At 32.1% G+C, this 25830-nt stretch overlaps 1 protein-coding gene across 14 annotated transcripts in view; it reads right to left on the bottom strand.

Moving 5' to 3' along the window:
• ADGRL3 (adhesion G protein-coupled receptor L3) overlaps positions 1–25830 on the bottom strand; it is an 826419-nt gene that overhangs the window by 123634 nt on the left and 676955 nt on the right. For 8 of the 14 annotated variants that reach the window (XM_064484960.1, XM_064484967.1, XM_064484927.1 and 5 more), the window contains 4 exons: positions 17768–17794; positions 15047–15215; positions 7348–7473; positions 824–920 (listed from right to left, as the gene is read on the bottom strand). In XM_064484960.1, coding sequence (XP_064341030.1) covers positions 824–920; positions 7348–7473; positions 15047–15215; positions 17768–17794 — 419 coding nt within the window. The remainder of the gene's footprint in view (positions 1–823; positions 921–7347; positions 7474–15046; positions 15216–17767; positions 17795–25830) is intronic. The other 6 variants (XM_064484939.1, XM_064484949.1, XM_064484964.1 and 3 more) reach the window with 1 other exon arrangement.

Here is a 25830-nt window from a genome sequence, read left to right as displayed (position 1 = left end):
ATGCTCATACGAACACCACCCCCCACCTCCAGATAAAACTGTATTCTAAAGATTTCCGAGCACTAACTGTAGTGTACTCCAGCTTTCCACAAATATTCTATCAACTCATTTTTATAGCAGCCAATTTAATTCTAATCACACACACACACACATGCTGGTAGGTGCTGGAGGAAGGGAGGAGAGAGAGAGAATAAAAAAATCAACCACAAACAGAACAGTACATCAGGAAATTTCATTTGCAAGATCTAAATGATGCCCCTAGAAGCATTTTAACTAGAAGTACATACACACCAAAAAAATCATTTATATGTTTTCTTCTCCTGAATCTTTAAATATCCAATATTGTCTGGACAAGTCTTTTTGATATTAAGATTAGATGTGGTTTTTCCCCCAATACACAGGTTGCCTGAAGTATGTACTAGACAGTATAATTTTGCTTCCACAAAGACTGTGAAATTGCTCTGTATCTGGGACAATGTGGAACTCTACGATGCTCAGCGGACTATACGGCCACATAATTGCCCACTTCCACTGCTTTCAGTGAGGCCTGACAGCTCACCGGTTTATAGCGGTGGCAGATGACTAAAGAAAAAAGTTGCTCGTTTTTACACTTCTCTTTAGAAAAGATTTCCTGAAAATTCAGGATTGAAAAAGAAAGACTTATGAATAATGAGACTCACTGCTACACTCAACTAGGTTTTATACTCCTGCAAAATTCCTATCACATGGAACAAGGTCCAGAAGTTAAAAATAAAGCAATGCATTTAAGAACTTCTTAAAATAATCACAAAAAGAATAAGTAGGAACAATCATTTCTAATTACCTCTGTTGAGTGATGCTGAACTGTTTATATCTCCAGTAATGAAGGAAGACTCTGACTGCTTTCGGACCGTGTCATTCCACATTCTACGAATTCGGCTCTGGATGGGGAAAGGGAAAAAAGGAAATGAACTCACCATGTGGTGAATTTTCACACAAATTACTCTTTTTTGTTTCTGTTATAGTTAGAGGAGACCTAGATGTCTGGCATATGGCAAATATACAACTTCTACATGCTTGTAATAGAGTAGCATGAGAATATCAGAAACTAAATTAATGATGATAACTGGTTCTCATTGAGAGTATTCTTAAATGCTTATACCAGAAATAATTACAGCTCTTTAAAAGGAATAAATGTAATGTACTATTCTTCTTTAAATATGTTTAAGATACATAAAAATGTGTCCTAGACAGAATTTAATAATTGTAATTTCTAAAGTAAAACTAATTATTTTCATTGTAACTTTTATGGGAATGGGATACTTAATGCATTAAATTGTCAGTTTTATTAACAAAAGATTTAGCTTAAGAAATCGGAATCTTGCGAGAAGTAGTTTTGTAAGAAAAGAACACGGACTACTACCCAAATGCTACTAAACTCAACATTTTCCATAAATTTTGTAAGAAGACCAATGTAATTTTACAGGTTACATACTATCTTGACTTTTCTTTCTTTTGAAGGAGATAAAGGAAGTCGATTCATCTTTATTCATTTCTTCACAGTAGGAAGTTTTATACAGAACTGAAAATTCTTACATCATTATATATATTCTCAAATTCAATTTTCTAAGTGTTGGATAATTCAAGAAAGCAGTGTAATATTTTTCCATTTTGGGGGGCTTTTTTTTTCTGGTTTATTGTTTTGCTATTTTATTGAGTATTAACAATCTTGTGACCAAGAAACAAAATATTTTTAGAAGCTTTTCCAAAGATAAAAAAGTTATAACAACTATTACTAGTAGCAATGGGGAAATCAAGCTCACAAATGGGTTATAGTCCAAATATATTTGAACTCTTTGAATAATAGGAGTATCTAACCTTAAAATATTAGACAACTACTTTTATAAGTTTTGGGACAAGTTTATTCTTCAGAAATATTGTCTACATTGTTACATAGGTCAGCAAACACATACATAAGCAGCAAAACTAATGAGAGTACAATAAGAAAACCACTGCAGGATTTAGACCTTGAGCACTAGAAAAATGTTTCTACTGAAAAATATTCCAACACTTCAAACTGAAATACTGGAGACAAATCTCTTATATTTGTTGTATTAGTTAGTTAATTAAAAATATTAATTCCTTTCTACCACATGCCAAATACTAATCTAGGAACTACAAAGGGGAAAGGCAAACACAAACCACCTTTACTTTCATGGGACTGCTAGACCAGTAAGTGACAGATTAATCAAATATTAATTAACAGAAATAATGCAGAAGTCCATGTACCCACAAATCTCCACAGAAGCATTACTTATTATCGCTGAAAACTGTGAAGAACCCAAATAACTATTAATGGCAGAAGAGATGAATAAATTATCAAATAATATACAGCAATGAAAATTAAAAAGCAATACAGATGTCCAAGGAAAGAAGGAGAACATAAAAGGATATGTACAGAATAATTTCATTTGAAAAAGTACCAAATACATGCAAAACAAGAACTGCTGTTCAAAGTTAAGATAGTGGTTATGTTTTGAGGTGGATGATTGAGAACAGGTCAAAGGGTTTCTGAGGTACTCCCAATTCGACCTGAGGAAGGGTGATAAATCACAGTGCCATACATTTATATTTTGTGTGCTTCTGTTAATGTTTATTATACTACATAATTTTGGAGACATCTTAAGTACACATTATAAAGGAATATGTCCTTGTCTAGAAAATCTGCAAACACTGCACTGAAGCAGTGACATCTCAACTGAGAGTTGATGGAATTATGATCGTTGTTAGGTGACATTTATTTGAACTGCCTCTATTATCTTCTATTATTATCGTCTGTTAGTCTCTCCTACCTGGGCTAGCCACACCTGTTTCCATGCTGTTCCGTAACATGCCAAGCATGCTTCTGCCTTAGGCTTTGCACAATTGTTTCTTCTGTCTCGGGTGCTCCTTTCCCAGATACTGATATGAATAACTCCTTCATCTCTTTTAATTTTTACTCAAATATTTTCTCCTTAAAGAGACCTCACTAGATCACCCTATTTAGAATTGTACTCCATCCACCCAATTTTACAATTTCTGACCCTAGAATCATTACTATCTTCTATGATACTCTGTATTATTATAATGTACTTAATTCTTATATTTATATTTAACGTCCAATTTTTTTTGATGGAGGTACTGGGGATTGAACCCAGGACTTTGTGCATTCTAAACATGTGCTCTACCACTGAGCTATACTCCCCTCATTAATGTCTAATACTTAATGTCCAATGTCTGCATTAGGTGTGAGGGTCTAGAAGAACAGAAATTTTGTCTTTTTTTGTTCATTGATGTATCACACACCTGAAATAATGCCTAGTACATGGTAATTATTATATATGAGTATATATATAAATATATAATATTCAAATATTTCTATTAATTCTATGTTCTATGCTATGTATTTTTCATGTATTCACTCATTGAAACCTCCCAAGAATTCCTTGAGGTAGGTATTCTTTTATTCATCAGAAAACTGAGGTTTAGAGGTTAAGATGTTCAATATCACAGATTCAAGTAAGTGCATAAACAATATCTGAATCCAGTCATCTGGCTCCTAATCTAGGAGATTAAAAAGTACCCACACTATATCAAATAATTGTTGAGTAGGAAGAGGAGAAAAGGATAAAATATTACAGGCAGAGGAAAAGTACATAGTATGTGTGACACAGAGCCAGCACTTAAATGTTCATGGGATGAACCAGACAAGCCTTAGAATGTGGGAGTGAGTAAAAGCAAGTCACAGAAGAACATATACAGTAAGATATCATTTTAAAGAAAGATTTTTTAAAAGGCAGAGTAAACAACATCTTTTTTGAAGAAGAATAAACTATTCAAATAAGTCAAGGAAATGAAGAACAAAGTTAGTAGAGTGTCTCTGGTAGGGAAGCACAGGGATGAGTTAGGGAGAGGTTTCAGGAAGAGAAAAACAAATGGAAAACATTCTATTTCCTCAGGTAGATGATGAGTTCACAGGTGTTGATTTTATTACAATGCTTCACAATTTAATATGTGCTACATATTTTATGTTTTGAATACCATATAATAAAAGTAAATACATCTACAAAGTCAGTAAAACAAATGAAAGATAAATGACAGAACAGTTAATGAAAGGTCAAAGTGGAAAGGACAATACTTCAGTCCATAGTTTTTATAAATACACAAACACACACCAATCCTGTACATATCTCTGTGAATATACATTTGTGTGGTTAGGGGTATTATCAACCTTTTATAAGTGGTTAGTACCAGGAAGTAGGTATGGGAACCAACAGTGGAGAGGATTTTTACTTTTTAGTCTTGCCAATCACACCCCTCCATTACCTACATACTAGCCATGTGATCTTTATTACATGAGTGATTTCCTGTCACTTCCTTTTCTAAATGGACCCATTGGCTTTCTACAATAATCAAAATAAATTCTAAACTTCCATACCCTTACAAATACCTAATATCTTTGACTTCATCTCCCATTTACTCTCTCACTGCTTTAGCCAATGACATTCTTCCTATTCCTGAATTTGCAAGTTCTGCCCACTTAAGGGCTTTATATGAGATGTTCTCTCACCTGGAGTTCTCTTTCCCTGAACTTCCTTCCAGTCATCTCCCCAAATAGTCTTTGTCCAGCACTTAATCCAAGTAAACACCTGGACGTTCTGTATCCCATTATTTGGGATACAGATATTTGGTTCTCTACCAGCTCTCATAATCTGATATTCTCTGTTGGTTTATTTGTTTGCTAATGCATTTTTTGCCTTTTACAACTAGAATGAAAGCTCCAGATCATAGGGGAAGTTATTTGTCTTTTAATATTTTATCTCCAGAGCTTAGAAGACTGCTTGGCATTATATAAGAGAAACTATTTCTTAATAAAAAATTTCAGGATTGTTATTTTAGAAGTTCTCTGATGTGAAAAAGGCATCTATACTCCCAGAATTTTACCTTAATATCAGTGAGTATTCTAGACTTTGTTCATGGAAGTTCACAGCTAATATGAAATATTTATTATTTTTACCTAAACAGACTGAATTTAAGTAACGATTACTTTATATAGGTTGGATTGTCATAGTTAATCAGAATTAGTATTATAATGAGCATAAAGAAACAATGTAAGTTTTTTCCCCCAACATTAGAATTATGGTGTTATAACTATAAAAGTGAAAAAATGACACAGCTTTAAAATATATACCTGAAATAGTTTCTGTAATAATGACACTAGTAAGTGGTAGCTGCTCCAATTTGTTGAGCATTTACAATTTGTTTTGTTTTGTATACATTAGTTCAGTCTTCCTAACAACGTAAGAAGTCAGTATTACTACCACCACTTTACACATGAAAAAACCGAGGGAGAGTGAGGTTTAGTAACTTGTGTCACAGCTGGTATATGGCAAGGCTAGAATTCAATCCAAGGTCTATCTACCCATTAAATTTATGATTATTTTATTAAGCTGCACTGTCCTATCTTGTAGTTTAGAAGTAATGCTAAACATTGCAAAACTCTGTTCTAACATAATAAATGAAACTCCAAAATATTATTGTTCATCAAGGGCATATGTCAATAAAATGACTACAGGATGATGGTTGATAAGCTCAGTTTTATGAAAAGCATGCAGAAACTAATCAAGTTAAATGACATACAGAATCTCGGAAATTTCAGTTTAAAAGTTGTGGAAAAGACTGTTACAAAAAAGAGAGACAAGAAGAGAGATAAGAATCATCAGGTTGAAAATTAAGGAGTGGATTATAAGGAACTCATGCTGGAAGCATCATTCAGGTGCGCCCCCTACCTTATGTGAGACGTCAGATTCCGAACTGGCAAATTTGGTAGTCTGAAATTCAGAAATCTCAGTGCACCTAAGCTGGTACACTCCTTCCCCCAATTTGCAACTGTGCAACCTCAGTAAGGTATAGAAATACTAAAACAAATACAAATTATTAGTGATTGTAAATTATGGGTAGGAATAAGTTTCATGATCATTATATTTCGTGGTTATTAGCTTACGTGTTAAGATAGTCTGATAAGTTTGACAGTTATATATTAGATTTAAAATTTTCAGTTGGAATTATTAGATTGACATTAGATATGCAATTTTATTTGTAAGATTTTAAAAGAGAATTCCTTTAGTTTGAGGAAAGTGTTTGTTTATGAGAACATTGTTCACTATTTTTGATTTATAGGTTTTTCAAGTGCTAGTTAGATGTGTACAACTGTCCAGTCTGACAGTGGATATGTTTGAATGAATCAGATATGTTAGATTTGTAAGTAATATGTGAAAGTTACAAGGATATTTAATTTTCTATGGATATGAATGGTGGAACTGTTTAGGAGAATTTTATCTATTAAATTTACAAGCCAATTAGGAATTAATTAAAGAACAAATGAAGTCATCTTTTTTATTTTATATATAAAATTATCAAAATAAAAAATAGATTTATAGGTGGAGCTAAAAGAGTTTTAAAAAAACTAAGTTCTTGATTATAATTTTATTTATGAAGTTAAGGTCTCCTTCAGAAAATTTCAGTTAGCAACAGAAAAAAAAATGACTGTTTTTCCCACCAAACCATGCAGTCTTAAAAATGCTAGTCTGAACTCAAACTCATGCATAACACATAATCTTATGTCTTTTATTTACCTGGCTTATTTTAGCATCCTAGATTTGCTGAAATTTCTACATAATAGTATTTGAACTGACACTGTGGCCTGGGATAAATGGCAGACAAGTTCCCTCAAAGTTTCAAATTTCCCTGGTAAGGGATGATGCAGCTGCTAAATCTATTGTAGGACTGATGGGAGTAGCACTTAGACCAGTTAAATCAATGATGCTGTTATGGGATTCTCATTGCCCTGACTTGTTCTTCAACTTACCAGCATACAATATGGTACCAGTTATAACTGTTATTTTACTAAACATATCATTTAATCAGTAAGGATTTTCAGTGTGTGATAAAGAATTGCTATGCTAGTTAAAAGAAAAAATTAACTCAAGAATCATACATATAAAATGTTACTTCCTTCGAACTTTGGGTGAAATGCCAAATTCCTTTCCTCATCTTCTATACTCAGTTGACTAGGAACATTCTGAAATTATTAATTATTATGCAAACTTAGACTATACATTTCACAAATTTTTTGCAATTTTGGTTTCTTAAATTTCGTGTCATGACCATTCTCATTTGAGACACACTGAAACAAAAAGAGTAAATTTGTTAAACATGGGATAGAAAATAGATCTGATCAAGAAAGGACAGAAACTCATAACATAATATAGGTAACAGACTTTATTTTTTTTTAGAGACATTTCATTTTAATGAACAAACATTGTTTACCTGTGAGCCCGTGGAGTAGCGCCCAGGAGTTCGAGAACCAGATGTTTTCCCTGAGCCAATGGAACTCTCTGTACTTTTGCCACTACAACAATGTGTTCGCAGGCATTTTCCATATTCTTTTCGTACCTAGTCAAAAATATTAACTTCTGTTAGCAAGTAAATCATTTCAGCTAGAAAATGTGGTATAAAATCTATGTGAGTTTTATTTTTAGATAATTAATACAATAATTTTTTGCCCTACAGTTACAAGAAACTGTTTTCAGCATACATTTTACGTATATTTTATAAGACAATATTCATCCTGTCAAGATTGAAATTTTGCATAATTGGAGGCTTTCAAAACATGTGCACACATACGTGTCCAATCACACCATAATGATACAATCTCTTAGTTGAAAAAAAAAAAAACTTAAGACTCTTCAAGACACTATTTTTAGCTTCGTAGATTTGATATGAAGTCACCTATTGGGTACAGCTGTTCTTTATGCAGAAATATAGTGAGAAAGTTAGAGAGGAGAGTGATGAAGAAACAAGAGGGAAAGGAAGAAGGAGACAGAATTTTAAGACAGAACAGAGCAAAAAGAACATGTTCGGCCAAGCATTTCTTTTAAATTTCTATTTCTTAGACATTCATTTCTCTTAAAGGAGGTCAAATTTGCAACTTGGGAATATAAAATTCAAAATATTTAAAATTTATTCCCTCAAAATAGTTCTAGTCAATAACCACAGAGAAATGTGATTGCTTTTCTTTATAGCACTGTGATTAAATTCTTAATCCTGGTTGTAGTAAAAAACATGGATAATGTTTAAAATTTTGACTACTGCCTATTTAGGCAAATAATACATAATAGAAATAAACAAGTAACTGCCCTAAAGCACACCTTCACTATCAACATCAAGAAAAATAATCACTGATTACATGTTCATCAACTAAAAACACATTCTAGGACAACTTACTGGTTTTACATTCAAAATTTTACATTAATTATGAAATAAGACTATATATATGTTATTCTTAGCTCTTTATTGCTTTCACCTAAGTTCATATTTCCATATATTGTGACAATGTAATACTATTTAAAACAAAGTTATAGAAATATGCTTTTTTGAGAAATCTCTATTTAGAGTCAAAAGCAAAAAAAAGCATGAATGCTACATTAAAATTAGTATTTAAAATTAAACATTACATCTTAACATATTAAGTTCATTCTATTGTAGATATAGCAAAATCAGAGATTAACTATATTCAGATTTGTCTGGAGAACTCACATTCACTGAATGCACATAATGTGGTAGGAACAAAGACAGAGTCAGGTGAATCAAAGCATGGAGGAGGAGTGCCTACTGGAAGTAGGTAGGGGGCCAAGGAAGGCGGCTCAGAGAAGAGGACTTCTGAGGGAATCTTCAAAAGATAGGTTGGAATTTGTCAGTTTAGACGATGAAGTTGAAAGAGTGGACAAACAAGAAAAAAGAGGCATTCAGCATGAGTAAAACAGAGAGGCATGATGTGCTAATCTTTGAGGCCTTTCTCTGATTGGTAATGCCCAAATTACATATTCTTAAATATATTTTAATTATATTAATGTGTTTTCCAATCAGTCTCTTCTATGCTACATTTATCAATAATTAGAAATAATTATTTTTATCCACTGTTTACTAATTCATATTTTATTTATTTTTTAAAAGAAATAAGTCCGTGTTAACTTGTGTGTGTGTCCAAGATACGTGAGTTTGGGAGGGTGAGATGAAGAAGCATCTGCTTTTAAACCACTATTTGCTAAGAACTGTGCTAGGCCCCTCCCTCTAAATGATTCTGGGAAATAATTATTACCTTCGTTTTATAGGTAAGAACACTGAATAGATTAAGTAATGAAAGTGAACTGAAAGACTGAAAAGGTTAAGTGATGTGCCTTATGTGAAAAAATCCAAATCTCATAGATGCTGTATGGTCAGAAAAGTCTTACTAAAATGCCACATTTCCAGTATTTACATAAGACCAACATAAGGCATTATATTTTATTAATATTATTATTAAAGTAAGAGATGATCTCCCTCTTTGTCTCTGGAAAAAATAAGGACAAACATTTAATTAGAACTTGAAGAAGCTTAAAATAATCTCCACCTGAAAATAAGTACTATCAATTACAACTTGTACTGAATTTATGATGCCTCTCCAAGAACCTAAACTTTGATCATAACCTACATCCCACTTTCTTTTTTCCTAATATACTCAGCAAGAGATATTTTTCTTCTTAGAAGAGAACGTGGTTTCTAATGAAATGATCTAATGGTCTAATAATCTAAACATATATTTTGGGGGGGAGAGAGACAGAAAGAGAGGAGAGAAAGAGACCCACCCGCCTTCCTGTTACTTACAAAGGCAGCAATAGTGTATAATCCACAGGAATTCATCATGGACTATTTACATTTATGAACAGCAGTTAAATGTTCTGAACTGATTATATAAACAGTCAGTAAATCTAGATATCTGGTGAAGCCAAGTCCCACATTTAGCTAGATTATTTACTGAATCATTACTGATTTTATTTTTCTATGATTTGAAATGGTAAGCATGTATTTTAAAAAGAAGAGAACAAAATAACATGGACAATGTCCACGAGATATTTCTCTTTAGATTACAATAAAAGCTATTTGACTGCTCAATCATTTGTCTATTGCAATCCAATATTTCACATGATACTCCATCTTACCCCAATCAAATACTGCATCTTACTATTTTAATGTGAGGTTGTCCTAGAATATATAAAGATAGGAAAGAAAATACACCTGACCAATAGAATATTTGTTTTATACTCTCTGATCAGAAATAAAATAATTATGAAACCCTCTGAGATATATCACATAATTGAGTGCATAACAAAAGAAAAAGTAACAATTTTAATGTCACCAGTGGAGACACTGGTGACACAATCATGCAATCCACATTTCAAAAAGGAGTGACAACTCAAAGTTTGATTTTTGTTAATGAGTTGAGTTGATCAACAAATAATCTAATAAAACAAAATATCTCAAAAATAAAATACTTCATAATTCTCTAATCATAGGAGCAACTACTTTAAAATGAGTATATTATTGAAATTCAATCAGATGGCTTTAGAAAAACCTCCTACAAGAAGTAAAATTGTTAAAATGTCCATATGACCCAATGCTGTCTATAGATTCAATGCATCTCTATAAAAATTCCAATGATATTTTTCACAGATATAGAAAAAACAATCCTAAAATTTCTACAGAACTACCAAAGACCCCAAATAGCCAGAGCAACCCTGAGCAAGAACAAAGCTGGAGACAGCACATTTTCTGACTTCACTCTATACTACAAAGCTATAGTAATCAAAACAGTATGGTACATTATAAACACATAGATAAAGGAACAGCTCAAGAGTCAAGAAATAAACCCTTGCATAAACAGTCAACTAATATCTGACAAGGGGGTCATGAATAATTAATGGGAAAAAGGCATTCTCTTCTATAAATGGTGTTAGGGAAACTGGATAACCACATGCAGAAGAATGAAATTGAACCCCTACCACCCACAACATTTAACTCAAAATCTATTAAAGACTTAAATGTAAGACCTGAAACCATGAAACTCCTAGAAGAAAACATAGGGGAAAAGCTCCTGGACATTGGTCTTGGTGATAATTTTTTGGATATGACATCAAAAACACAAGCAACAAAGCAAAAGTAATAAATTGCACTACATCAAACTAAAGCTTCTGCACAGCAAGAGAAACAACAAAATAAAATGGCAATCTAAGAATTAAATAAAATATTTGTAAATTGTAAATCTAATAAGGGTTTAACATTAAAAAATATAGAGTACTTATACAACTCAAAAGCAAAAAAGAGAACAATCCAATTTAAAAATGGACAAAAGAAATGAATGGGCATTTTTTTTCCTAAGAAGACATACAAATGTTTAACATGAAAAGATGCTCAACATAACTAATTAGAAAAATAGAAATCAAAGTAACAATGAGATATCACTTCACATGTGTGAGAATGGCTATCATCAAGAAGACAAGAGATAAAAAGTATTGGTGAGGATATAGAGAAAAGAGAGTCTTTGTGCACTGCTGGTGGGTATGTAAATTTGTGCAGCCACTATGAAAAACAGTATGGAGGTTCCTCAAAAAATTAAAAATAGAACTACAATATATGATCCAGCAATCCCACACCGGGGTCTATAACCAAAGGAAATGAAATCAGGATCTCAAAGAGACTTCTGCACTCCCATGTTCACTGCAGTGTTAGTCACAATAGCCAAGATATGGAAACAATCTTAGTTACCACCAATGAATGAATGGATGAAGAAAATATAGCACCTATATACAATGGAATATTATTCAGTCATAAAGGAGAAGGAAATTCTGCCATTTGCAACAACACTGGAAGGACCTTGAGGGCATTATGCTTAGTGAAGTAAGTCAGAGAAAGATGAATGTTGTATGGGATCACTTACATATCAAATCTAAAACAGGCAAACTCATAGAAACAGATTAGATTGGCTACCAGAGGTTGGAGGGTGGGGGAAATGGGGAGATGTTGGTCCAAGGGTACAAACTATTAGCCATAAGATGAATAAGTTCTAGGAATCTAATGTATAAGGTGATTTTCAGTAACAATACTGTATTATATACTTGAAAGTTGCTAAGAGAGATTGTAAATATTCTCACCACAAAAAAAGGAAAACGTAATTATGTTAGATGATAGAGGTATTAGATAATACTATGGTGGTAATGATTTCACAATATATTAATGTATCAAATCAATACATTGTACACCTTAAACTTACACAATACTATATCTCAATTATAGCTCAATTAAAAAATGAAATAAAATCTCCTAAGAAAGTTTCTGCAGATTCAAAGAGAAATATTTTCACTTTTTTATAGAAAAAAGAAGTGAATAATAATTTCATGTCCTCCATATTCTCTGATTTTGGGCCTTGATCCAATAAAAATGTCACCAAAATAAAAAAAATTCAAAATACAGAATGGATGAAAGCATAATACACTTACTACCAGTTACTATAAATCATAAAAGTAAGCTTCTAAATCAAGGCTTGGCACTCTTTTTCATGAAGGGCCAGGCAGTCAATATTTAGGCTTTGTGAATCAAGAGGAAAAACCAAGGATGCTGTGACTGTACTTATTTTGAATTTTAAATGTACCCATTTAAAAATGTAAAAACCATTCTTGGCTGACTGACTGTAAAAATTAAAGGCAGATGGACAAATGTGGCCCACAAGCTGGAATTTGTTGAACTCTGTTCTAATGAATCACAAAATTGAGCTTGATGACATATATTTTAAAGATTTTCACTTCTGTTAAATATGTTCAATATACCAAAAACTCTAGACTTGTTTTTAGATACTGACGTTCAGTATTTCTGCCTGGATATCAAATGCAATTCCTAGTTATACCAGTGATGTGTATTTGTAAGACTAATAAAAATAAAAATAATAATTGGGAAAACTCTATTAGAAATTGGCTAATAAAAAATAATCACAACCAAAGTAATTCATGCATAAAATACAAAAAATCTTTTCTGCCCTGTAGAAAATTTCGATATTCACTCTAAAAACTTAAAACTTCTTAGTCCAATTTCCAGTTAATATATAAAATAAAGATACTTGGTAAATCTGGTTCACTATATTTGAATAAGTTATAACCATGATGGCCCAATATTCCCTTATTTACATGGACAAATGCTACCTTTTCCTTAATCTCCTGATTTTTCTCCCATCGTTCCATGTATTTCTCTGACAATCAGTTACAGGTTTCTTCTACAAAAATCTAGAAATCTTTCCAAGCGCTTAGTCTCTCTGACTTCTCTGAAGTGTTTCATAATACTGACCACTGTCTACTTCTGGACATTTTCTCCTATCTTTAACTCAGTGTATTATCTTGATTCTCATCCTTCTCCTCAGATACCGCCTTCCTTCCATTTCTAACTCTTTCTCATCATTCACATGTCTCCTACTCTTAACACTCATCAAGTATGGTAGACTGCTAGCTGTTTGTAATACCCAATTCCTCATCTTCCTGGGGTCAAAAAGGTAGACTATGTTTCCCAGTCTTCCTCGCAGTTTAGGTGGTACCACTGATAGTGTCCTAGGTGATGGAGGGTGAGTAGAAGTGATGTGAGCCACTTCCAGACCTTTTATACAGGATCCTTTCTTTCTCAGACTGTCTGCTGGATATCAACACCCTAAGTGACTGTGGAAGTCATATAGTGAGGCTGGTTGAGTCTTCATCAGCCTGTGTCCCTCCATGAGGCACCCTTATCAACTGGGCCATGAGTAAAAAAGATAAACGTTTATTGGGTTAAAAACTGAAATTTAGCGCATATGTATACTAAGGAAGAATCACCCATTCCAACATAAGCTCTTTTCTAAAGTTAATTCTAATCCATCAGATTAGAATCCCTCCTCTCCAACATCATAATCTCTTTTCTTTTCTGTAACCTACATTTATAGGTCTGAGTCATCATTACCATTGTAGCTTGTATTTAAGATCATGTCAATATATTTTTAATACCTACCACCACATAAAATTGAAACAGTATAAAACTGGACTCATCTTGAAAAATGGATACCTTTCTAAATTTTTATTTTTGGTCTATTAGTCTCTCAAGCCAAAAATCATACAGATAGATATTTTTACTCTTTATTTTGTTTTCCAAAGAAAAATTTCAAGTCCCTTTCTTAGAAAGAAACAAATTCACATTTTACCATTTCATTTTCAGAGCCACCTCTCAATATTGCATAATTATTTTTATTACATCCATTTCACACATGAGGAAACTGGGGCATATAAAGGTTAATTAAATGGCCCAAAGTCACACAAGCCTTTAAGTAGAGGAAGGAGGATTCAGACCCAGTCTTGGTTGAGGGATCTATGTGAACATAACTATAAAGACCATATTTTTAACAGAGTTAAATGTATCAGATGAGAAAATCAATCTTGAGTTTTAAAAAACACGAAGTGTTCGGTTGCTAAAATTAACTTTGAAAATGAATATTTTAGGTCCTTGTAGATATAGAAAAATCACAAAAATAGACCATATAAAAATGTAAATATAATATAAATAAAAAATATAAAAAATATTGCTTTCTAATCATCAAAATCATAGGTTTTATAAAAGATGCTTTTAAAGAAAGGAAGTACAGAGTCCTTTACTAAGCACTCCCACCATTAATTAAAAAAAATTTTTTTTTATTGTGAAATGTATAGATATTTATATACAACCTAGTTTTTAATAAAATACAAAATATACATTTCCTATACCATGCGGTATATGTACATATATATATATACACACACATATATCCTATGCCTCCTTAATATCTTAAAAAAGCTATTTCTTAATATACAAATTCCATGTGTTACTAATAAAAATATTAAAGACTATAAGGTCAAGTCTGCAAGAACATAATTTTCATGTATTGTCCAAATCAGAAAATACTTTGATTCTGTTTTTGCTGTTAAACACATTCACCAACTTTCATGCTTGCATTTTATGTCTGTTTGTTTTTACATTATAAAAATAAAATCAATGAACTAATGTTATTTATTTCTTAGAGACAAACACATCAATAATGAGTTATGTTATGAATGCTTTGCTATCATAGAATATGCCATTTACTCTTGAATAGAGAATCCTAGCTTACCTTCTTTTGTAGAACACAATGGAAAATGAATATAAACATTCCCTGTAGAGAATTGAAAATGGTGAAGAGATACGCCATGATGACTGTGCTTTCATTAATATACATGAGTCCAAAGGCCCAGGTCAATCCTAACAGGCAGAGAAGAGCTATTGCACCTATAACCCATGACCTGCAGAGAGAAGAGAAAGTTAAGGGTTATCAAATAATTCATCTTTAATTAACACAGTCATATCTTATCAACAGTACTGACACTGAAAAAAATGTTACAGTAAGTTTTACTGACAGAAAATGTAACACAGGTGGTTTAAGTACTTGAAGATTTTAATGGGAACTTACAAGTGTTCAAGCTTGAGGAGATATATATGAATGAAAATGATACGAACACAGAAATTCATTTAAGCAAAAGCAGATTTGAACTATTAAATTATTCATATATTTGCAGCACATATGCAAATGATATGGAGATGTAATTATGGTGAATGGCGAGGGAGAAAAGTCTATAAAGCGATGTTAGTCTCCACTGGTCTCATTGGTATGGTAACATTTGTTTGATGGGATTCTTTTCATTACTGCTTCATCTGATACACTTTTACCCCATTTTCCCAAATTTCCTCTTTTCCATAAAATATTTAGTGTTTACTGACGAAAACAGAAGGAACCAGTGTATTGAATACACGTATGAATTTTTAAAGTTCTATTTTTCTGATTCTGTAGTTAAGTATAGAACAAGTGTGAGATACAGTGGGTGGGAAAAAAAGTTTTTTCCCCTCAAGATCACCATCTACTCTCTTTCAGCCTTTAGATTGCTGTCTTCTGAGTTATGCTGGACTAGGCTTTGGAAACCAGGCAGTTGGCAGCTTTGTTGAAAAATAGGCTCAGGGCACCTTCATGTCTCTGCAGTGTCTATAAACTCAAGGGAGAAAATGAAGCTGAGAATGGGGATGGAGAGGTATGAAAAAGGAGCCCAGAATGCAAGACAAATTCTCACTCTCACTCCATTCCCTTAGTTTCCTCCAAGCTGCCATTCACAATAGTAATTAGTGGGTGAGACACCCATATATTTGTGGTTAAGTGTTATGTATTTACCATCAACATAAAATGAATCTTTTCAATCGATAGAAATCTAATAATTGAAAATGGAATCTTCTCGACTCCTCTCTAAGTATATAGGAGAATAATCCCACGCCAGCATGGATCCTACACACTAATGAACCCACCCTTTCCTTTCCCAGCACATCTTATCTGAACAGGGTAAACTAATACTTTTTTTCCAGCAGACTAATATCCTCCACTTAAATTGTCTAAGGAAGAAATATTTATGGGGATTGAAACTTGGCAAAATGAAGAGGGAAAAAAATCACGTATGTTTAATATAATTTGAAGCTGGGTTTAATAAATTTTTCAGAGAAAGTTACCTCTTAAGAAAAATATGTCCTGAAGTAGTCAAATATTATTAACGTCTTGTTAAAATTAATCTCAAATATTTACTGTTTTTTTTCTACAACCATCAGTCCCTGTATTTCAGATGCAAATATCCGCTAAGTTTAACATGTTTGATTTAAAACATTAATATTCTTAAGTAAAGAACGCCTAAAGGAAGCTTGCTATTGTGTGTGGCATGTTTGCTTATATGAATTAGAAAACATCTTGGATGTTACTATTTTATTCTACAAGCAGATTCAGAAATATGAGAACTTTCAAGATAATGCTCTCAGCTTCTTACAGATATTGGAAAAAGGAAAAATGGGAAGAATCACCATTAAATAAAGGCAAAATTGTTATTCAGTTTTAGAAATAAAATGATAGGATAAAATACTCAAGTCAGTTATTATTCACTAAAAAAGACATGATGGGCCCACGTTAATGATATAAAACAGCAATGAGCCCAATTCCTAAAGAAAAAAATAAGCAAGAGCATGAAGAAGTAAGTGAAATGGTATTGGAGAAAATGAAAACAAAGGACTCTTCACCAGAAGAACAAACTGAAAGTCTATAGCAAGGTCACCCATCGGTTGCCAATCTTAAGTTTTGTTGCAGGACATGTAATTTAAAAATGTACAAAAGAAAAGAGCCCAAATATTAACATTTGTGTTTATTCTTATTAGATTAGTACAGACTTGCAGCTTTGTTTCAGAAATTTAAAAGGTACGTTCATAAACAGTTAGATCAGGAATCAAGTGACATATGTCAAATTTGAAAGAGATAATTTTGTATATGTAAAATTTAACTTTTGAAGGTGTTTTTCTCCTTTTTGGATATTTAATGTAGAAATTCATTAATACCAATTGCAACTGGGTAGTTGCATCCCATAAGATCATTTTGAAGCTATAGCACTAAATCACAAAATAATTTTAGATGAATGATGCCCAAACAAACAACAGTAACGAGGACATATGCTGCACAGAGGAACACATCACAATGAAAGGAGAAAGCTACTAAAAGCGAAACAAGTCTGTACCACATGAAGTTGCTATTACTGTGGCACTGAATTCAGGTGATATCCAATTAAAAGTGGTGAAGCAGAATTTTTTTCTGGCAATACACCTGCAGCATATTTATTCTGCATAAAAGTTGTATGCCTGATCATTTTCCTGCACAGTTTGCTCTTCTGCCTCAATGTGAATGACAGAAGCTCTAATGATTTTTCAATACTGATCTGACAGCTGGTTCATGGGACCACACTGATAAATGGAATTTATCAGCCATTCAGGTCATTCTTACTTGATGAAGGGTCTGTTATCCTCATAGCTAAAGAATGCATAGACATAAAGACAAGAACACCAACATTAGCATTTTATGACAAAGAATTTCATATGAAAAATATTCTCCTGGTCCCCAAAGGCCTCTGTTCCCCACCTCCCTAAAAAGCATCATAACCTTCACTTTATATGCAGAAGGTAAATCTTAAAATGACCATGAGAACTTAAATAACAAGGAATAAAATCAATTTTACAATACTGCAATATCCCTTATGAGACGGAAAAAAATTCCATTTTTTCATCATGTGCTCATATTACTTGTGACTTGACAGAGACATTTATTTCTTAGAGATCACATTTCTCTAGAGAATGAGAAATCTTATGAGCAATCTGGAAAAGGCTTAGGGGCACACTTAACATGACAGATTTCATGTCACCTAAAGGTCTCCTTATTCTATAATATTAGTAGGTAAGATTACTTAATTATGGACAGTACGTTTCTAAGTAATTTTAACTTGCAGATGATTGACCTGAGTTAAAACTGAACATTATAGCCCTTTGAAAATAATCAACTTGACTACTTTAAAATTCCTTCTGACAGCGCGCTGCAAAAAAAATTTGAATATTCTTTTGTAGTAATAGGAGCAAACATACAGCACCTGTTCATTTTCAACTGTATTTACTCATTTATTTGGCATCATTTTGATAAAATAAGATCCCACTGCTAAATCAGTAAAGATAATTTGGGGAATATTTTGGGTTTTTCTGTTTTTTGGTTTTTGTTTTTTTTTTTAACCAACATTGCTGCTGCTCATTGAATTGTGATAGGACCAAAAAGGAAGAGAAAACTGTTTCCTTTTTTCTTACCTCTTGCCAGAGGCAATAGTTTCCCTTACTATGCATACACAAATAAAGCTCTTAGAAAGGCCCAATTGTGATGCATTTTGAACAAAGAGAACTACTGATAAAAAAAATCTCACTCTCCAGAGTGATGAAAATGTAAAGAAAGGAGTCAGAGTCTGCGATTTGAAGCCAGTTTGCCTGAGGTCTACATCCTAGTTCAGTCACTTACTATTTGATCTTAGGCAAAAACTAATTAACCTGTGATTGTGTCAGTTTATACATCTGTAAAATGGTGATAATTATAATGCAAGTTTCTTGTGATAATGAAATGATGTACTTTGTATCAAGTGCTCAGAACAGTGCCTGACATACTGTATTCAGTAAGTATTACATAGTTATTATTAGACAATCTTCATCCTAAAAATACAGAATTTATCAGCCACAGAATAAAATACCAGAAAATAACTGTTGAATAAATTCATTTGCGGATGTTTCAGGAGTAATATTATGCAGTAAAATAGATGTGGCAGAAACAAGTTTGTAGATGGAGCAGGAAGTGACTCTCCTGTCTAATATGGAGACTACTGGCAACAGGGGTTTATTTAAATTCATTAAAATGAAATAAAGTTTAAAATTCAGTTCCTTAGTCACACTAGTTACATTATAAGTACTCAAAAGCTTCAGTAGTTGCCATACTGAACAGTGCAGTTCTAGAACATTTCTGTCTTCACAGAAAGTTCTATCGGACTGTGTTGGACTAGCACAATCAAAGAGTTTTAAGCCAGAAAATGAAATTCCAAGAGATATTTAAATAATGCCATGGATGTGTGAAAAGATAGAGAAGAATTTCAAAGAACTGATCATATTCAACATCTGTAAACTGTACCTAGAAAGAAAATCTCATCCTTATATTAACATTGGAAAGTTATAGAACATAATAACATGATATTTATTTCACTATATGCATTGCTGTTTCATCAGTATATTCTATCTGTGATGCCAAGTTCATGACTGGAATGACTCTATTGTAATTTATATTGTTCCATGTGAAGTAAAGAAAGTTACAGAGTTTACCATTTAGGAATACATGCAAAAATGCCCTATAAAATTGTATTAAGCTATCCAAATGTTTCAAAAAATAAAATACAAAACTGGCACTATAATTGCTGGAGTAAAATGTTTGCCTTTAATGTGAAATACCAAAAAAGTGAAGGTGCAGTTCAGCAGTTTCTGCTGGCAATTGTGGGCATCAGCCATTTGCTCTACTCATTAATAAAGACTGTAATTCCAGCTTTACTTAGAGTTAGCTACAGCTATGTGTACCTAGAATTAGACATGGCTATGTGTTTAAGTAGTGTCCACTGGAATGTGAACAGAAGTGAATTATGACATTTCTGGGTCTTGCCACTTAGAGGGTCAGAACTGGGCTTTCCATGACCATTTTTTTCCCTTCCCTTTTGCTAAGGAGAAAGTGACAGTGAAGCCTTAGACCTGGAAATGAAAGCTGTTTATTGATGGAGAGCTGCTGTATAAGATTTAGACCACCTATTTCTAGACTCCCACATAAGTTTAAGCCACTATATTTTAATTTTTTATAGTGTCTTAGCCTGTGTAATAATAAAGCATTTAATTAGTATCTTTTAACTGAAGAATTCCTAGTTCTTATTCAATATATAAATTCATGCTAATGACAAAGAACCATTCATTAATTTTACTTCCAGAATGACATGAATAATATACAATGGTTCAAAATTCAAAGATCACTGAAGATTACCTATAATATGTCAGTGTCTTCCATCATTTTGTCAGATATTCTATTGGCTTAGAGAATCTAGTTTTAGAATGTCTCTCCATCAAATCCAAACTAAATTGCTGATAATAGGTATAGTGACAAAGCTATATGCTATTGATTAATCTTTTTAATTTTATAAAACATATATTTCTAAAGTTGAATAACTTTCATTCTGATTTACCAACGAAAGTCCACTGAAACGAAACCTTATTCCAAGTTGTAAGACTAAAATAATTTTACTGCAGTTATTTTAAGGTTTTATGAAAACATGGACATAAAGTCTTAAGATACTCTTGGCAGATGTTAATATGAACTTACAGGCTATATTACAATTTATAAGAGACATTGAAAATGAAGTAAAATACCTTGTAAGACAATTTTTAACACACAAATAAGAAAAAAGATACTCCTTTCCTTAGCAAATATATTTTTCTTTTGTCATTTTATTTTACCATTTTATGCTCATATCTAAAATTGAAAACTTGATTTAAATATTAGTGTCATAAAATTATCTTTACACATGATCATTAGAATCAAGATTGGAATTTTAGGGGCCTCTGCTTAGATTGATAATAATTATGCATGTTTATGTATTCTGTAACAATCCCAAAGCACTCAAAAAGGCTGTTAAAATCTAGCCCCATGGACACTTAGCTCAAAAGACATCTTCAAGAGGGCAGACTTCTTAACCAAAATATTAACTTATAAATTAATACTATGATGGAAAGACATAATATAGTATATCAGTAGAGATAGATGATAAATGGATAGAAACAATATGAATGAATCAAGTTCTTGTAGAATAGTCTTTCTCTGACTTTAAGAGTTTAAAATAAAATATTATTTTTGACACAGTTTTTGAAGGAAATATTACCTAAAATTCAAGATACAAAGAGGATTAATTCTTTAAGTAACTTAAAACCTCCCTTTCTATTTACCAGATGGTAGAGAATTTTTTAAAAAAGCAGGATGGATAAGGTTTGATGTGAAGAAAGTTGGAGTGATGGGAGCCATATCTGAAAATTTAATCATCAAGTCAAAAGATCTGGGCATTAATAAATCACAACAGGTAAAGGGAAATGAATGGCTTAGGCAGAATTGTTGATCTCACCGATTTCAAGATTAATATATTCTGGGATCCTTTGGAATTAATTGTTGGAGAATTAGCTAACTGGTGTTGGTGAGTGAACTGTATACTTAACAGTGAGAAGGAGAGTGATCATGCTGTTTATTGCAGGAATGATAAAGGTAATGTGAGTGAATTTCTCAAGATAAAAGTATTCATTTTTCATTGAAGAAAAAAGGGTAATAAATACTAATGTTTCTGTATGTTGACTGGGCTGTCCCTGTTGCCCAATAATGAGGCTCCCAAACTGAGGACAAAGAGGATTTAGTTACCCACATTCTAGCAACCCAAGCTAACAGACTTCACTTAGGAGTAATCTATGAGACACTGCTTTGCCATACTATCAATCCAGGGGTCCTCAGTCTTTAAAACTGGAAGAGTAAAGACAAGGCTTTTTAGTATTGCAGTGTTTACAGAACATATAAAACAGTGGAGAGAGGGAGAAAAGAAACACCCTTATCTATACCACTCCCTCAGCCACAAATCTTAGCAGGCAATGGAGGAAGGATGTTTTAAATGGGATATGTTATTCAAGTTTTAAATTGGTCAGATATTTAATAACCAGAATAGCCTGACAAAGTAGCAAGATCTGTCTAAGATGGCATTAAGGTATCTTCTACCAAGTGGTTAAGGGATATTTAAGATACCATACCTAGAAGAGTAGTGATCATAGAAAAATTTAAACATTTCATGTTTATGCCTCACCATATTTATCGAAAATGCTCAATCAATTAGTAACACTTACGATAGAAATCCTAAAAGCTTTATATTTCATTCAAATGTATTTTATATTAGGACTATACTATCCTAGAATTATATTACTATATTCAATTCTCACCTTTTCTTCAACCACTGTAGGAAGAGTAAAAGGAAAAGCCATTTAGGGTGTAATTCAACATTTGAGTAAAATATGAAAAACGTTTCATCATGATCATGTGTTTAAATCACTAAGTATTAAAGATATTAAAAATTCTTCAAAAATACGAAAGTCCTATAATGTAAATATTAAAATTATGAACAAAAGAGAATATGATTCTATTTCAACTGTGAATTTTACTGCTATTAAAGTATTACTACTAAAGCTATATTTCTACACTTTGTTCATATAAAAATATTAAGAGGAAAATGAAATGAACTAAATAAATAAAATAAATGGCTTTGAATAGATCATGAACATTTTCATTCCCATGCTTCAAAGTCCTTATAATAATATTGCAGATTTGAGAGCATACACCAATATTAAATTTTTAATCACAGATTTCATACTGATGATGAGTTGGATAATCTGAAATTAGGCAGAATTGAGTATAATAAATCAGGATCAATAAATATTAAATCAATGACTGATAAAACTTTAATTATATTATCTCCACAACTCAGTGTTATGCAAATTTTTATAATTTAATATAGGTGAGAACTAACTTATATATTAAAGAAATTAAGGGTATAAATTATGAGAATGAATAATAAATTATATTGTACATAGCTACAAACTTATGACAATTTAGTATATCCATCAGATTGATGAAAATCAATTGTTAGGTTTCAAGCAAGTAAGATATAAAATTTTGGAATCTTATGTTGGTAGCAAAAAAGATCACTATATGATTACTTCTTAATATTAACGTACATACAGTAGTATATCACAGCGCCTGAAAGCATGGATTTGTGAACCAGCCTGCCTGAGTCTGAATGCCAGCTGAGCTTTTATTAAGTCTGCAACCCTAGGCTAATTATTCAACCTCTCTCGGTCTCACATTGCTCATCGGCAAAATGGGGATAAATATAGAACTTTGTTCATAGGGCTGTTGTGCATATTAAATAAAAGGGTGTGGCACCTTTAATTAATACACAGAAACACTAAAATACACAAAATCTTAATATATCAAAGTACTATATAAATATTTGCTATTACAATCACTGTTGTATTTTGACCTTCTGACCTCAAAAAAGGAACTGTACGGAAAACCACACAGTTTTCATTTTAAGTGTTTTGGAAATTCTTATATTAAGTAGAAATCCAAAGAGGAAGAGGGAGTCACTGCCTCTTTATGGCATGATCTTTATTTAATAGTTAAGTTTAAAAAGCTTCAGTTTATCCAATGTTTCATTTTAAGATTTCTTTAGGCTTAGTAAATAAATGCTATGAATATTTACAGTCTCATTTCAAATGAAGTATATCCAGATTCCTTACAAACATTAAAATAGAGAGTTCTCTGGGTTACATAAAAATCAAATTTAATTCATAAATATATTGCATCTTAAGTGTTGAAAAGTCCATTAAGTAACTGTAACGTTTCACTAAACGCAATCATTTGACCAAAAAGGAAGGAATAAAAGACAAAGAATCATGTGAAATGTTTGTGAAAATTAATTGAGATATATGTTCTAAAACTGTTCATTAATATTTTTCTTACAATTTTTTGAAAAGTTGAAACCTTGAATAGGAAAGATAAAATAAATGGAAAAATACCTATCTAAAGAGAAACTTGTATTTATTTTAAAATAAATTTTATCTTGTAATCAATGAAAACTGTGACTCTAGTCAGAAATATCTCAGGATCCAAAAAATATTAGCAACAAATAGACATCTTTTATTTATTAATACTTATAGTTAAAATCACGTTTTCCAGCTCACTATTGAAGAGCTAACGTTTTTTAGACTAACGTGAGTCAGAATTCACTGACTTTTTTTGAAGAGAGCCGATAAAATTTGGTCATTGGAATGCAAGGAGATTAAGTACTTTAAAGAATATATATTACATACTTTCAGGGTTTCTTTTTTCAACTTAGAAAACACACAGACTTTTAAGTTAAGTAAAATAAGTCAGGAAATTAATAACTTTTTGATATTCTTGCCAAATGTGTTTTGACAGATTGAACTGCTGTTACATTCTTTCTCATACCATATGGTATCATCACCTCTTGTTTCAACAACTTGCAACAGAAACATTCATCATACCCCTTCTGTGAATAAACACCTTATTATAAATGGCTTGTAAGAATAACTAAAACATAAAAAGAGCACAACCAAACATTTAAGACATGTTTGTACTTACTAAAGATTCCAATAAATGGAACTATAGGAGGCACTGAAATAATAGGAAGCAGACAAGTTTTATTTACTTTTGGTCAAATAATTTAACCTTCATAAGCCTCAGTTCACTCACCTCCACAGTGAATAAAATAATCTTACTGGGATGTTTTTATATTTGAGTGGAACCAAGAAAAGAATAGTCTATGCCCCTAGCTACTTAACAGGACAGTGAGGAGGCCTAATGATCCAAGATCTCTACCACATTTCTGCTCTTAATACAGAAGCCCTGTAAGATGTTACTGTCCCTAATTAAATTCTAGAAATCTAAAAATGATCTTCTTAAAACTATGTCAATGAGAAAAAAAGAAATATTAAAGAAAATATAAGCACTATAGTAAATAAATCCAATTTTGGAGATATATAAAAAGCTCCATATACTAAAATAACAATTCTTAAATCAATCACATTTTAGGCCAATGGCAGCCTCAATAAGGTGCTAAGAATGAACATCAATCAGAATGTATTCTCTGATGATGATGACATTAAAGTAGAAATCAGTAACTAATAAAATATGCATACATACACATGAATAATTATCCATCTGTTGTTACATCTCCAAAAAAGCTTCAAGCCCCCAAATGTTCTACAAATAAGTTTTAGATAACATTCAAGTAACATAATCTTTTTCTCATATAGGTCAGATCTAAACAAAAGAGAAGTAAAGTTTTACTATAACTTACCAGGTAAGGGCAATTTAAGAGAATAAAGAAATAAATGAGAACATTTTAAGAACCTACATAAAATCCCTAAATAAGCTGTTAAATAACAAAATCTAACAGTGCATAAACTTCATGATCAATTAAGATTTGTTCCAGAATAGTAAGGAATGTATCAGAAGAACTTCAAAAACTGATTCTGAAATTTACTTGGCAGGAAAATGAAAGTCTATGAGTAGCTAAAGTAGTTTTGAAAGTGACGATCAAAATGGGAGGACGGTACCAGATATTAAGCAAGTTTTGTTAATAATGTAGTAATGTTGTAGGAACAAAGTGAATGTCCACGGGATAGAGGAGAGAGCACAGAAACAGAGATTTGATACAGGACAGTGTAGCAGCACTAATATGGAGGAAAAGTACGAATTATTTGGCAAATGATGTTGGAAGCTTGGCTCATTACATAAGGAACCCAAAATGTAGTCCAAAGACCTCAAAAGTACACACCACAGAGGAAAAAGTTAATGGTTTAAATATACATATTTCTCTGTAAGAAAGGCAAAATCAACAGCGA

This window comes from Camelus dromedarius, chromosome 1, assembly GCF_036321535.1.
Source record: "Camelus dromedarius isolate mCamDro1 chromosome 1, mCamDro1.pat, whole genome shotgun sequence".
In the NCBI taxonomy this organism is placed as follows: Eukaryota; Metazoa; Chordata; class Mammalia; order Artiodactyla; family Camelidae; genus Camelus; species Camelus dromedarius.
This window is presented reverse-complemented; position numbering and strand designations above follow the sequence as displayed.